The following is a 15192-nucleotide window of genomic DNA, read 5'->3' as shown; positions in this document are numbered from 1 at the left end:
CAGGGTTCCAGTGAAGACGGGGTTGGCTCAGACTTTCATTTTTTCAGTGTCACTAAATGGTGTGTATTCAACTGTTATATACATGAATACGAAGTGACAAAAATTACAGTTATCATCCTTATGAAATGTATAGGCGAGGGGCTGCCTGGACCCTTAAAGTCCCCAGGCCCACCGGAGTAAGCAGGGGGCTGATGTTCTTGCATGGAGTGGTTAGATGAGAGAGCGTCACGACGCCGGCTTCCCCTCCACGGAAGACCGGAGATCTCGTTAGAAAGTAGCTGTTTTTTTCCACACTGCCTTGAAAGGGTTTTTGCTGTAGGGTGCACCATGGGCCAAACCCATTTCGAGCTAAGAAAAGATTAAAAGGTAAAACATTACCAGGGATCTTAATGGTTCAGCAGATGTGAGCGCGATGGAGGTTTTAGCTGCCGAAAGCGCGGGGGTGGGACCCGTGGGACGACCCCCCTGAGAGCGCGGGAAAGAGGGAAGCGGCTTCGGAGGAACCTTCTTTTCCTCGCAGCTGTGACCTGTTCTGCCTCCTGAAGTCACCTCTGCCTGCTTCTGCCTTCTCCGAGCCCCTCTCAGACAGATGCCAACGCGAGCTGTAACTAATGTAATTCTAAGTGTCTGCAAGGCGAGGCGATCAGTCAGTCTGGCAGCCCAGTGGACTCATTCGTCCATTGCAGACCTGTGTTTAACCGTGTGGCCGCGGGCTTGAGTCGAGGTGCGCCCACTCAACCCTTTATGCTTTTGAGGTCGATAAAATGAACCCAATCCTTTGCTCTTGTGAGGTGAACGTTGGCTTTAAATTTCGATTTATATTCAGAGTTTTGTCTTTAGTGTAGTGTTTTTGCAAACATAATGAACGTAGAGAGAACATGAACATATGGGCATCAGGGATGCAGCCTTCCCTCGCACAGAGAACAGCTGCAGCACGTGTGGCCCCTGAAAGTCTCTCTCTTTCTGTGCCTGTGGTATGTGTATAACACAAACTTAGCTGCTGTACAGGGGCAGAAACTATAATAGGTTCTATATAAGTTGTTTGATAAGATGCTAATGTGTCTCTGTTTTATTTATCTATCACAATGGATAAATATTATCTTAACTATTTCTCTACAATAATTTCACGATTGAAATATTGAGGAAAATATAACAAAAATTGAGATATAAAAATACACAAATAAGTTACTTTCAAATACTGAAACACCTGAAAGTCTGTGTTTATACAACTTAAGTCCCAATATATTATTTTCCTAATACATATATTCCCTTTCTATGTAATCAGGTATCTATATATTTATTACTGTAGTCCCACTGTACAGGAGAAAAAATGAATCTGGGAAACATCCCATGAAGCTGTTGTTCTTGGTCAGTTTTCTTTCTTGGGCTTGTCCGTGGTGTACCAGTGCGAGCCGAGGTTGTAGCAGATGCCATGGCTCTCAGTAGCATCTGTAAAGTGGTCTAGATGCATACTGCTCATCCGGGGTCTAGTATCCTTGGTATAGCAGGCGCAGTGCACTAGGGCCCATGGATGTGAGGCACTCACTGAACTTAAATTATGACTGTATTTTACTCTGACTCTGGGCATGTCCCTTGCGCCTCTTGATGCACACAACTCCTGATCGCGTTTTCACCACCTTTCATAGCTATGCTCTGATCACCCCACACTCACGAACCACCTCTCACATCCTCTGGCCCAGGTGCCGTATCTTGTTGTGTAACTCAAGCCTTCTACCTCACTGCCTGAAGAAAGGGCACTGACAGGTAATTACTCCGTCAGTAAATTGCAGCTGGTAGGTGAGGGATTGTAGCTGATCAAGCAAGAGAGTCAAGATCTGAACTCTGCTGCTGCCATAGTGAAATCCGCTAGTCTTGATCATTAGATGTCAAACAATTTTATATGGATGAAAAGTCAAACCAGTGGCCCGCCCTTCAGGCATGTGTAGCACGAGAAACAGCAATCAATTGACCAGAGATCCTATAAGAACCAGGTGCCCTGTTAGTGGAATTGTTTTAATGGAATTTCTGATTGATGGAAGAGCTCAGTAGGGCATAGTTATCAACAAGTTGGTCGGAGTTTGTAAGCCACCTTATTTATTTTATTTTGGGGTTTCTTAAACCTAGTCAGGTTACCTGGCCTACCTATTACAAGCCAACTTGTGGCAGACACCACTCATGTGAAGTAATCTTATGCCACCAAAAACCCTTTTTTCCATTGTGATGGTTAGTTGAGTCACGTTATGTGAAAGAAAGTTGTTGATCACAGTTCGGTTTCTATCTTCCTGTTGGGCATAAGTAACAGGGGCACACCATGCAGTGAGGTTATGCAATGGGTCTACTACTCAAAACAGGCTACATTCTCTTTTATTCATTACCATCAGATATGTCAGAAAGCTGTGTCTGTTTTAAGGATATTTATCTGCTAATGTTGACAATAGGGGCTGTTCAATGCCCTTCATAGACCTGAGCCACAAGTGAGGGCAGGGCTTAATTAGTAAAAGAATGCTTTTCACTGCCTAAAGCTCTGCTCAGAAACCCACAGACGGTGCAATTAAATGTTGATGTGCCCAATAGCATGGCTGCATAGTATTTATTCCACCTCATGACTCTTCAATACCCTCTGAAAAAAACCCATGCCCCATTACTTCATTCTTGTGGGTTCCTGTTTTCTTCCTTTAGGATGGTTTTCTTCAGTCATTCTCTTCTCAGTCTCTGTTTTCTTTGTTTTTCAAAGGTGGGCCAACGAGTGTGCCAAACTTTCCTTTGCTTAAGGGATTTGACCTTTTTAGTGATTTTTTTTCTTTAGGGTTAAGTGATTTGAAGACACTCCTTTTGTATCCCCTGACATTGTGGAAACCAGGACTCTTCACCATGATTCCATGAATCCTGCTGGGTTTGTGATCACTATTCCTGGGTCTTTGGACTATAAATGGTGCTAGAGCAAATGTCCAAGAATACACATCCAGAGTCTGTGAACCAAGGAATAAGGTTTGTGAACCCCATCCGTGTCCTAGGGCTGTGGACTCTGCCCTGGAGTTTGAGGATCCAGAAGCAAAATTTTACTTTTTTGTATATGGGGCGAGGTTCCCTTTGGGAACCGCCTACTTTGGCCTGGTTGTCTGCGTGTACTCATCCCTGTCCTCTTAAGTGCTGTTTCATTTTATTTCTTACCAGATGTGATGAACAACCCAACAACCTAATATTGTTGCCGTGATTGAAAGTTTCATGTTGTGGCCAGACAGCCTGAATGTGAATCTATAATGGATGATGGAACCAACGATTAACTCCTCCAATCAAATTCATATTTTTTTTTAGTTTGGACATGCCATCAGTTCATATATCTTTATAATTTAACATTCCATGCCAATCCAACACATTTTCTTATGCTAATTTTTCATAACCCACTGAATAGTTTTACATCGAACCAAACAAAAGGAGACCCTAGAAAAGTTATAGTTTCATGGTATTCCACTCTGCAATTTTATTTAAAAAAAAATCTGTATTGGAGAACAAGGTTTCCAGATGGAGTTAAAATTGGAAAACACTATTTTTGCCACCCACCTTTATCCCCTATCTGTTGACGGATTGCATGAAACTAGACTCGAAAACCCAAACCAGAAATATATTTTTTGCTAGTGAAAAAAAACTTCTTCATGGAAACTCTAATCTAGCCTTAACTACAGTCTGTGTCAATGACTTTGTGATACTCATGCGCGTATATCTAGCTGCTGTAATTGCTAATGCTGGCTTACAGCTGATATGTCTGTCAGAATATGCATCATTTGCAATTAAAACAGCAGTAGTCTTTCATCCCATAGAATGTAAAATGTGATGTGACGTCTCAGTGACATCATTTGTCACATCATCTGCCTGCTTTTACACACCATCAGCCTCATGTACACCTGCTTTTACACACCAGGGCCTCATGTACAAAGGTGTTTTGTTAGTCACAATGACTGAGACGAAGGAGGTCACAGTGTTTGCGACCTCAAAAAATACCTTTTTAATATATACAAAAATGCATATACGAATTAAAAAAAGTATTTCTGACTCATGAAAGGGGTTTTGATACCCTTTCTGAATCACTAATAGGATGGTGCATGACAGGGACTTCCTCTCCTATTTGTGATTTGGAGTAGAGGGTATTCATGATTTGTGACTGCAATTATGGTAAACCTCAAGTATTTGATTCTGACAGTGTAATCTCTCCCCTTGTGGCATCTTCCCCTTTGGGAATCATGATGGAGGTCTCCAAAGGAAGCAGGTAACTCTCATTGATGTCTTCCCAAACTGAAACCTTTAAAACAAAAACAAAAAAAGTGTTCTTTTTTTTTTTTTTTAAAGGCACATTGCTGCCTTTGATGGACGAAGGTTGCGTTAAAAACGAAACATTTCTAGTTTGGGAATTCAAATGAAGGGACAGAGGTCTGCTGTTCCTCACATGCGCCCTCCCTGCATTTGCAGCTAATCACGGGGTGTCACAATGTGTGACCTGCCTAATTAATATCCATTACGCAGGTCATTTTGCCACCTCCCCTGCAAATATACAATTTGCACTGCAACCTATTGGTAGATAAGTCGCATCATGAATTGGGTCACCATTCGCAAACCAGTCAGGGTGCAAAGTGCGCATCCCAGGTTTGAGAATGCGAATGGTACATCAGTCACCATAAAGTGTGCATTGTAAGGTTCCTGCTACAAAATATTGAATGAATGCTGTTTTTTTCCACTCAGTACCATGCCTTGAGGTTTTCAGCAAGCTTCTCTCCATTTTTAGCATGCTGAGAGCTCCTCCCTATAAGCGCCCTTGTAATAGGGATAGAAAAGCAGAGGCCTTGTCCTAATGACAAATGCAACTTTTAAAATATCCAATGCAGTTTCTCTGTTATTTTGTTTCAGATACGTGCAATTCGGTTGACATTCGTTGGTGAGCTGGGCTGGGAGCTGCACATGCCCAAGGAGGTCTGCATGCCAGTGTACCAGGCAGTGATGAAAGCTGGCGCCAAGCATGGCATCATAAATGGTGGATACCGGGCAATTGATGCTCTCAGTAGTGAAAAAGGTATTTAAAAAATCGATCTAGAGGAACAAATATTACTTTGCAGGAGCTGTTCATTCTTTTGTGTTGTATTGCAATTGTATTTACATAGCGCTTTCAACTCCAGACGCAGCATTGAAGTGCTGTATGAAAACTAGTGAGCTACTCAGAACCCAATGTTAGTAGTTCTTGGTCATGGCTGGTTACTAGGATTAGATTTGTTATTCTCACTGAAACCATTCTATGCATTTACATCAGTTTCTTTGTGATTGATAAAATTAATAGAAGTTTTTTATGAACATCAGTGAGGGCTGAGGGAGTTCATGCAAATCGTTAGAAGTACAAAAGTGAAGGCTAGAGGAGATTAGATATTGTTAGGTTGCAGGGATATGGTTTCAAAGTATGAGAAGTTGTGTGATCTATGGTGTGTACAATTTGTAGAACTATAACAAAAAAGATTAAAGCAGAAAAGCATGCAACTAAAAGTTGGCTACAATTCCAGCGAGGAGTAATGCAGAGAATAGAAGTTTAGGGGCAGGTCATTTGAAAGAGGAGCGGCTAATCAAAAGTTTTAAGTCAAGGTTATCTTTTCATGCAGGGTATTTAACAATATGATATGATGGAGAATGTTTTTTGAGCTAGGATGCAATCTGAATGCATAACTTGAGAGAAACCATATTATACCATGTGGGATAGCGCTATATTTAGCACTTTTTACACATCAGGATACCCAAGAATTTGGCATAAGGCCCTCATCCCTTTACACCCTCCAACTGCCTACCACCCCAGCAACCCATAAAAAACCTTTTGCAACTGAATCAACATGATTTTGCAAACGTTGCCTGCCTGGTTATTGGAAAATTAACAAATCAAATTTTTCTGAAAATCTTAAACTGAGTTTGTGGGACGCTGGAGAACAGAAGTTCTCTCCTGATCATGGTAGCGATATCACCCAAGTATATTATTCAATAATCAAAATTGAGCCTGATAATAAAAAACGCAAGTTTTGAATTACTTTTTAAATTCTACTGTGCTTTTATGAATTAATAGGTTTTTAAACCTTTAGAATTGGCTTTTTAGTGCTTCATTCTTTCCAATAAAAAGCAAGAATGTGAACACCTTAAGTTTTCCTGCGTCAGGAGTTAATAGCATGCCCATTAATTTGCATTCCTTGTCTGCATCAGGAACATGTTCAGTGTAGGGCTTACTTTGTACCAAAAGTTTTGGAGGTGGGAATTAGCAGCACTTAATTTGTTCAATGGACAACACTGGCACTTATTTAGGGGGACTAGGGCTTGCTGCCATCTCTCGTACTCTCCTGGTTCCCCTCTGCAGCGGCCTTAATTTAAAGAGATTTACAAAAAATGAAGGATGGAATTCTTGAATTAATCTCAGCCGCTGGTAAATCCTGTGGGACGCATCTCAGCCCATCATTATTTTCAACACAGGACTGCCTCAGTTTGGACCCAGGCAAATGTAAATCAGTCTTGACCCTGCTCCAATGTGAACAATACTGCTAAACTGCCAGGGCAGGTCTTCACAAATGAGGTGCTCTGACAATATTGTATAGGTCAACACTCAGGCCCTTATTGAGTCTGGCAGTCCTGACACCGCCAGACTCGCGGTGGTGGTCAGACCACCGCCAAAGCAGCGGTCTGGCCTCCACATTATGACACGGTCCGACCATCAGGTTGCCACTGGTCGACAGCCTGGTGGTGCCGGCAGTCTTAATCTGCCTAGGGAGCGCTGCAAGCAGCGCTGCTCTGGGGATTACGAGCCCTCTCTCTGCCAGCTTTTGCATGGCGGTTCCACTGACATGCAAAGGCTGGCAGAGAAGGTGTGCCGAGGGCTCCATTGGGGCCCCTGCATTGTCCATGTACTTGGCATGGGCAGTGCAGTTGCCCCCATGGTCAGCCCCGTTGCGCTTTTCACGGCCTGAATTACAGGCAGAGACAAGCGCGACAGGTGCTGTCACACTGCAACATTGCTGCTGGCTCTATTACGAGCCGGCGTCAATGTTGTGGTGAGTTTCCTACTGGGCCAGCGGGTGGAAGTTCCGTTTTCGCCTGCAGACTCAGCGGGAAACTCGTAATAGGGCCAGCGTCCGGAAAAACAGAATGGTGGTTTTCTGGCCCAAAGAGTTTGGCGGGCGGCCTCCGACGCCCACCAAATTCATAATGAGGCCCTCAATTATTCCAGGAACGTTTCCATCACCATGTCAGTAAGGATGTGCTAAAAAGGGTTGTGCATTAACAGTAAATGTTTGTGGTGATAAGTGATTGCTGGTCATTTGCATTTTATTGGAATGTTTGTTTGGTCAGTAAGAGAAGCTGGTATTCGCCATAATAACTCATCCTGATGACTGTAAAACACACAATAACTGTTCCATGTTCGAGGTGGTATATACTAGACAGCAAGGAATCCCATCTGCAGAGATTTTGAGTTTGTGATAGCTTGTGATTTTTCACAAGAATCCTCAGCCCATGAATAGGGTTGCCAAATCACACTGTCTGCACCAGGCACCATAACTCTAGCTGTGAGTTTTCTTTTTCCTCCAAAGTCCTCATCATTCGTGTTAGTACAAGTTGTTCAGTTTTAGGAGAGGGTAACAATTCCAGAATGTACTAAATTGCTAAATAAATGTCAAAGACATAAAACATGATCTTCAGCACATGTGAAGTGTTCTGGCAACTGTACTTGCAAGTTCTTATTCTTAGAAAATGAACACCCAGTTAGATTGAGCAATCTGAAACTTTTTTAGATCTAGGGTGTATCATGGGCAGAGGGTGGTGCTATAAACTTGAGATGGTTTCTTCTTCAGGGTACAGACACTGGCATGCAGACCTGCGTTCTGATGATACCCCGCTGGAAGCAGGCCTGGCCTTCACATGCAAGCTTAAGTCCAGCACTCCATTCCTAGGGAGGGAGGCCCTGGAGCGACAGAAGGAGGAAGGGATACGGAAACGGCTGGTCTGCTTCACCATTGATGAGTAAGTAGGATTGAATTTGCAAGACGGCTTCTGTGCAAATGCCCCACCAACGTTCACACAAACAAGAACTCATGCAAAGTTCCATATAATCAACACTTTTCACAAAAGAACCAAAAGAACCTCACATCTATTCCTAGCATTGTGTGTGTCAATTGGCATATATAAAACATTTGTCATGATTAGGTTCTCAAGATTCTTTCCTTTTGTTGTTCTGATGTAATCCGGTCCAGTGCTTCCAAACATGGGTTGAAGTAGTAATCAATGTGGAGAAAGAGATTAGCCACATAATGTGTTCATATTGAGGTAATCATAAACCCCCGAAGTTGGTGCCTGCATATAGTTTCTTCATTGACACTGATGGTTTTTACATTTCCCACCGGCATTTTTTATAATTGAATCGGCTGCATTTAAAACAGTGGCTACAATTCTGATCAACAAAATCTGAATGCATAAATTGTGGAGCTTCCACTAGTTTTACTGTCTGGACTCTTAAACGTCGAGACAACTGTAGTTTTTCCTATTGAATAAATAATTTTTTTCATTTGATTGATTAAGCTCTCTATCAGATTTTTGGAGCCTAGTGTACCAAGATATTTCATGCTGTGTGGTATCCATTTGCAGAGTGTAGGCCCTTGAGAACTGCCTCTGGAGTGGATGAGATCATGGTCATTGCTTTGCTCTTTGATCTGCTTATTTCATTACTAGAGAATACTCCAAATTCCATAATGTGCTGTAGCATAATTGGGAGGTTCTATGGCCAGTAAGAAGAGGAACAGTGACAAGGGATAGCCTTGTCTTTTTAGAGAATTCCTTACAAGTAAGATTTGTAGTTGGATTTTTATATAGTCTCTGGATCATTGACATAAAAGATACCACTCAGTCCAAATTGCTTTAGGGTACAAAACCAAAATCCCCACTCCACACCTTCAAATGCCTTTTCGACTTCATGGAAGAGGGGCATCTCTGGTCCACAGTTTGCTTGGTATACTACAAGAGATGAAGCAGCATTCATGTGATTTCATGATGAGCGATTCAGAACAAATCCTAGCTGGTATTTGCGTATGAGAATCGGAATGATTTTGACGAGTGGCCTATAATTGGTGCAGTTCACAGCAATTTGTCCGAGTTTTGGCATCAAGGTGTTAAGTGATTTGTTGAATTCTGAGAGTTTCTCTGCTGTGGAACTACAAACTATCTTCTCTAAAAATGGGGTAATCAGTGTGGCAGCAATATTGTAAAATTCGAATGGAAATCCATCGTCATCCAGTACCTTCCCGTGGGGTAATGCCTTGATTGCTCCTGTTACTTCCTCATAAGTGATATCTTGGTCTATGTCATATCAAAGCTATGGAGGTAGTTTGGGAGTATTCAGTCTGTTCCTGAAGCTGTTTTCCAGGTCTGTGGGCTAAGATGTGTAGAGGGTTTTGAATAAACCTGTGCACATGCACTTTCGTAATTTCTGCCAGATATTAGACTAATCAATTTGACAGATGCATTTTGACAGATTCCTTTTGTCGCATTTGGAAGAGTGGATTGCAAATGAAAATTTCATACCCCTGGAACATTGGGGGCTTTCGGGAGTACATTCAATCTTGGCCCACTGTTCTCTTAATCATCTTTAATTATGATGTCAACGGAGACGTACCAAAGTATTTGTTTTGTTGACTTCTGAACTGCCTTCAACACAGTGGATAGAGACCTTTTTTAGAAGAAATTTGGATGCATGGATAATACTGCCTGGCCTGGCTCTCTTTAATTCAACAATTTACTTGCGTCCAGTTGAGCACAAGTTGAGCTAGATTGCTTTGTGCACCTCTCAAATAGAATTAAAGTATTAAATAGCCTGCCTCAGAGCTTTGTCCTCACATCATCTCTATTCAGGCTCTACATAACACATCTCCCTTCTGTCCTTAAAACAGTCAGTTTCTTCCAGCCAAAATAGGTTGGATACACATTTGCAGTGAATGATTGAATTCTCTTTAATTACAACTTAATGGGTTTGCAAATTAAACTTAATGATTTAAGGGAAATCACTTACGCATACATATTCATAAAACAATGGTAATGATATTTGGTAAAAAAAAAGCAAACCAAATATAAATATTACTTATCTAATGAAAGAAGTGAAGAAGTTACAACTTGTACGTATCTAGGTTAGTTTTTTGCTTTGATTGAGTAATTTAAATTTAACAGGACAATTTCAGTTGATAAAAATGAGAACCTCTGCGCCGGCGGAGACACTTCTAAAGTATAACAAGAAATCTGGGGGTATTGCCTATCTCCACTTATTACAGAATTTTCCTTCAAAATGCCACGTCTGGTACTTGATGGGTCAGACGTTTTATAGCTCAAAAAGAAACCTATCGGGAACAGCTTGAGAGCAACACATTAAAATTAATATTAAATCTACCGGATAGTGTTATGGTCCATGCTTTTCAGCACAAATTTACTTCCACATTATGGGCTATGCTTGCAGATGTATGAATGCCATGTTTTTGTTATCAAATTGTAAGTCGAACAAAATGTAAACAAAATTTCTTATTACGCTAGGATAACACTAGAAAGAAGCACAGAGTAGTGGGAGGCATTGGACCCATTCCCTAAACAAATAGCAAAATCTGTGCAAGAATAAACAAGGAATGTATGGCAATAATAATTTATGGGAACCTTTCCTACTAAAATAAATAGTAAAATAACAGCTGCTAATATATCACTGGATTGTGATATTAATTACCTAGCAAAGAGGCTATCCGTGGAGAAATGATTCCATATAAAATAAAATTTATATATCCTAATTTGCCCTTAAGGGCAAACCAGGTTCTAGCAAACAATAGAAATGCATGATTGGAAGTGTCCTTGTTTAATGAATATCACATCTACTTTAATACAAATTTTAATGAATTGTCTTTTATTCATTGTTATTTGTAAAAATAAAATAAAAAATACTCTACTCTATTGTTGAAGACACTGACATACATGAAAGAAAGGTGGTTTATCCTGCAATTCTAGTTTTACAGTTATGAAAAGTATTTGAACATTTTCATGTCTCTCATTGCAGGTAATTTGCTCAGGTTTTTCAGTGGCAGCCCTAATTAGTTCTTCCAGTTCTGATTTGTGGGTCTTATGCTTATTCTTTTATTTATTGTGTGGTCTGTGCAACCCGCAGAGAGTAAAGTTAAACCCAGAACTGAATTTATATGACAACATGACAGCTCTCAGGAAAGATAGTGGTACAGAGGGGGGAATGTTTTACTGTCATTCACGGATTCAGTTGGTTAAGTCATACCACAGGTAAGTGGCCGTGAAACTCTTGACAGTGCAACTGACCCATGGTGTACTCTTCTCATTCCCTCAAACTCTCAGGTACTTTGTATTCTGGTCTTTCTTGGGTACTCCTGGTCAGCCCGATCCTCTAACACTCTCTCCTCTAACACTCTCTCCTCTATTGCCCTCTGGTATCCACCCACCCACATCTTTTTAGGTTCTCTCATTCCTCAGTTTCCCTACAAGTATACTCTTGTGTCCATCACCACAGGGTATGCCTCATTTTATTTAGCAGATTCTCTGCCACACCCATCACATATTTTCCAGCTCATGTGAGTAATTTCACTCAATCTCTGATGCCTTCCACCCCACCTCAGGTACCTTCTACTGCCTTTAGGACCATTTAGTTCTCCCCAGCTACTTTTATTCAAGCATAATGCTCTGTCATTTACTCTTCTCAGCCACTTGTATCTGAAAGTCTCATCGACCCTCCATCCTTCATTTAGGTACCCATTTTTTCTTCTTTAGTTAAGCTGTTTTGGCTAGTGCTCGCTCGGTGAGTATACACCTCTGTCTCACAATATGTCTCCCAACAGATTATTTGTGATTTCCCGAACCTCTAATCAATTTGTAGAGTGGCAGCTAGCACAGATTTTAGCAGCTTGCCACATAACATTCCTCAGAAGTTGTTTGTTGCAAGTTCGTTATCACACATAACCCTGGCTGAAGTGCACAGAGATGCATCACTGCTGCAAGCAGAAAAAAAACATAAAGGGAGCATTGGTCATGATATTAAACGCAATATAATAGAATGTCCTCTTATTGGATATAGAAAGTCCGATTTTGTGAGTAGGTGTAAGAAGTGTGTGATTTTTTTTTTAATCAGTATTATGTAGTTCCATGGTACTGTGGTAAGATCTGAAGATAAAGATCTGCAGATAAATGTTTGCTTAGTGTTGAGAATAAGTTGTTGCATAAGTCCAATAGAGAAAAAGAGCATTAGTTGTGTGCAAAGAGCTTGTAAGGGATGGATAGGCACCTTCATCAATGTGATTTATCATAACATCTTAACAAAGATATTGCGTTCTCATGTTCATTGTGCAAGTGTAGCTCAGGAAATGTACATTGGTGGCATATCACGCTCTATCAATGGTCTATGATGTCAGGGGGATCGAGACTTGGCTCTAACTTTTGGGTGACTCCATGTTTGTGGCAGTTTTTTTGGTTTCCCTCCATCATGTTTGGTGTTCTGCGGGGTTATTGCCGGGAGTGTCTGTTCGAACCTGTGGAGAGATTTCCATACTTGTGTGAGCGAATTCCAGGTTTCAAGCAATCTCTAATTTTCTGTTGGGTCATCATATTCCCTTGTTTTGCTGTGAACGGTTATCAGCATTGTTGCTCGATTTAAAAGACAAGATCTAATGTTATGTGCCTTCAGCACAGGTTGCAGTGCCAAGCATTTTTCCGGATGATATGGGCCTTTGAAAAGTCAGCTGTGACAGTGATTTTGTGGCCTTTTTAGTTAAATGGACCATGCTTCTTAGCCGTCTATAAAATGAAGTGCACGGGCTGATGCCTAAGCAGGCGTGCTACGATTGATCTTGGCGTTGTTGATGTGGTCAGTTTTTTTGATCTGTGCCTGTGCGCTCTTTGAAATTCTTCTTGTATGATGAATTCTGTATCCCACAGGATGAGGATGAAAGTTCCTAGAGGTTGCAACATATCTTGACCGCCCTTTTCCTCCAGACGGCCAAAGATTCGGTCTGTCATTCTGTTTTGTAAATTCCCGAGTTTGTTCCTACATTTCCAAGCATCTAACAGTTTGGTTTCTAATATGTCTATTCTTCTATATTTATTTACGCCGTGGATGCTCAACTTTCGAAATTAATGTTTTTATGCTTTTCAATTCTATCATTTTAAATTTAAGCATTACATTGGTCATTTTACTTCTCTACATGCTGTAGGTTACTTCTTATTAAAGCTGCTTTGGAGAAATTAACTGCCTGTGAGTTTTGTTAGTAGCCATTGTCAGATAAATGTTGTGGTATATTTCTAACGTCAAAAGCTTTCAGAAATTCATTATTTCCCTTCCCACCTCTTTCCGCCTAATGTGAGCATGTGTTGTCTCCGAATTGTAGCATTTCATATTCTCTATCTGCTAATATTCATACTGATACTATTTCAGGCCTGTTGTTCGCTTGTGTGCAATATTTCTTTACCTCAGTAGGTGGTGCCCCATTAAGGTATTGTAGAATTCTGCTTAGTTAGTTGACAAGCATTGTGCTTCATGCTCAGTAGATGGTGCAAGGGAGCCAAAACTGTGGTATTTCCGCTTCCATGAGAATCAGTGACCTCACTTTAAGGCACCGTTCCCAAACCAAAATTAAGGTCATCAGGACAATTTCAGTTTCTCCGGTAAGTATTGTTATTATTGGTAGAAGAAAGGCATGGATTTTAAGGGCAATACCTTCTAGAGATTTTGTTTGTGTCACTTGAGGTTGGTTATTGCCATTAATTTACTGTATTATCATCAGCGTGGGGAGTAGTTTGCCAGAGTGGAACTAGTGGGTGCACCAGTACTCCCTTCAGTGTGACTGTCTCTGAAATTTACCTTGCCTCCCGCTTTGGTTCTCCTTATATGGCCAATTCCTTTTTGCATGAGCAAGCAGCTGTGTTGGTCCCATCTGGCAGGAGATACTTCACAGGCTGGGCACCCCACGTCTTCCAGGAATGTTTATCCGTTCCTGGAAAAGGTGGTGCGCCCGGCCCGTGGAGTATTCCCTGCCATATTCCATCCATTTGTCCATTCCCTGTCATCAATAATAAGGTCACTAGGTCATCAGGATCAGCTGCCCAGTGTAGGAGTGACTCTACATATACTCCAACCTGCAGGATACCATGAAGTAGATATGCAACTCACAAGGCTTTTCCAGGGAGCCACCATGTTATACCTGAGTACCTATAGGAGAATATTAAGAACTAAAGCAAACTGTCAATCATTCTCACTGTTGACATAATAAACCTTCGCATGGTGCGACTGGATGGGTAGCTTTTCCACCTTCAGTCCTAGAATATTTGTTGTAAAACCCCATGCTAGTTAAGGAAGACATGTAGGTGAACCTCATAGAGAATTAAAGATTGGGTACTTTACTATTGGATTCTCCAGGTATGGAATATTTAGACCCAAAAAGAACATATTAATTATTAGTAAGTGTAAAATTGTAGCCTAACTCCAAGGTAGTATTCTAGGAGAGAAGTCTGTTCTAGTGTTTTTCCTGCACCAACCCTTAATCTGATTCTTAGTGAGCTTTTCAGTTCAAGAAATTGTTTGTGTGTTTTATTTAAAAAGCTGTATGTACACACATCATATACCACCCTTCCTCGGTTGTCCCTGGCCGAAAGCAAAGTGGCTGAAGACCAACTCAAAAAAGAGAAAAGAAAGCATCTTTATTGACCTTGAGCCGACCTTGGAATTCTTCACAAGTAATGCAAATCCTCTGTGATTCTTTATTTCTGTCAAATTGTGAAACATCATTGTTTTTTTGTATAGTTGAACATATATTTTGTGACCGCAACAAGTCCTAGAATTGTATCTGTTTATCGAAGTTAAAGTTAGATAAGTTTTAACTGATAACGTTTACATTTTGTCAATGACAACTATGGATTTTGTTGGGATGCTGTAATAGCAAATATTTAAAACAGTACTGTTAGAAATGGGGTTTTTGGTTGGCAGTAAGGTTACCCTCTGTCCAAGCAAGAACCCTCACTCTAGTCAGGGTAAGTCACACACAATCCAAAATTATCCTGTGCCCACCCTCTGGTAGCTTGGCACGAGCGATCAGGCTTAACTTAGAAGGCGATGTGTAAAGTATTTGTGCAATAAATCATACAATAACACAA

General features: G+C 40.9%; 1 protein-coding gene across 2 annotated transcripts in view; it reads left to right on the top strand.

Moving 5' to 3' along the window:
• SARDH (sarcosine dehydrogenase) overlaps positions 1-15192 on the top strand; it is a 460574-nt gene that overhangs the window by 418392 nt on the left and 26990 nt on the right. For both annotated transcript variants that reach the window (XM_069241559.1, XM_069241560.1), the window contains exons 18-19: positions 4900-5062; positions 7860-8028. In XM_069241559.1, the coding sequence (XP_069097660.1) occupies positions 4900-5062; positions 7860-8028 (332 nt within the window). The remainder of the gene's footprint in view (positions 1-4899; positions 5063-7859; positions 8029-15192) is intronic.

This window comes from Pleurodeles waltl, chromosome 6 (assembly GCF_031143425.1).
Source record: "Pleurodeles waltl isolate 20211129_DDA chromosome 6, aPleWal1.hap1.20221129, whole genome shotgun sequence".
Lineage (NCBI taxonomy): Eukaryota > Metazoa > Chordata > Amphibia > Caudata > Salamandridae > Pleurodeles > Pleurodeles waltl.
Note: the sequence above shows the minus strand (reverse complement) of the source record. Positions and strands in the feature narration are given on the sequence as shown.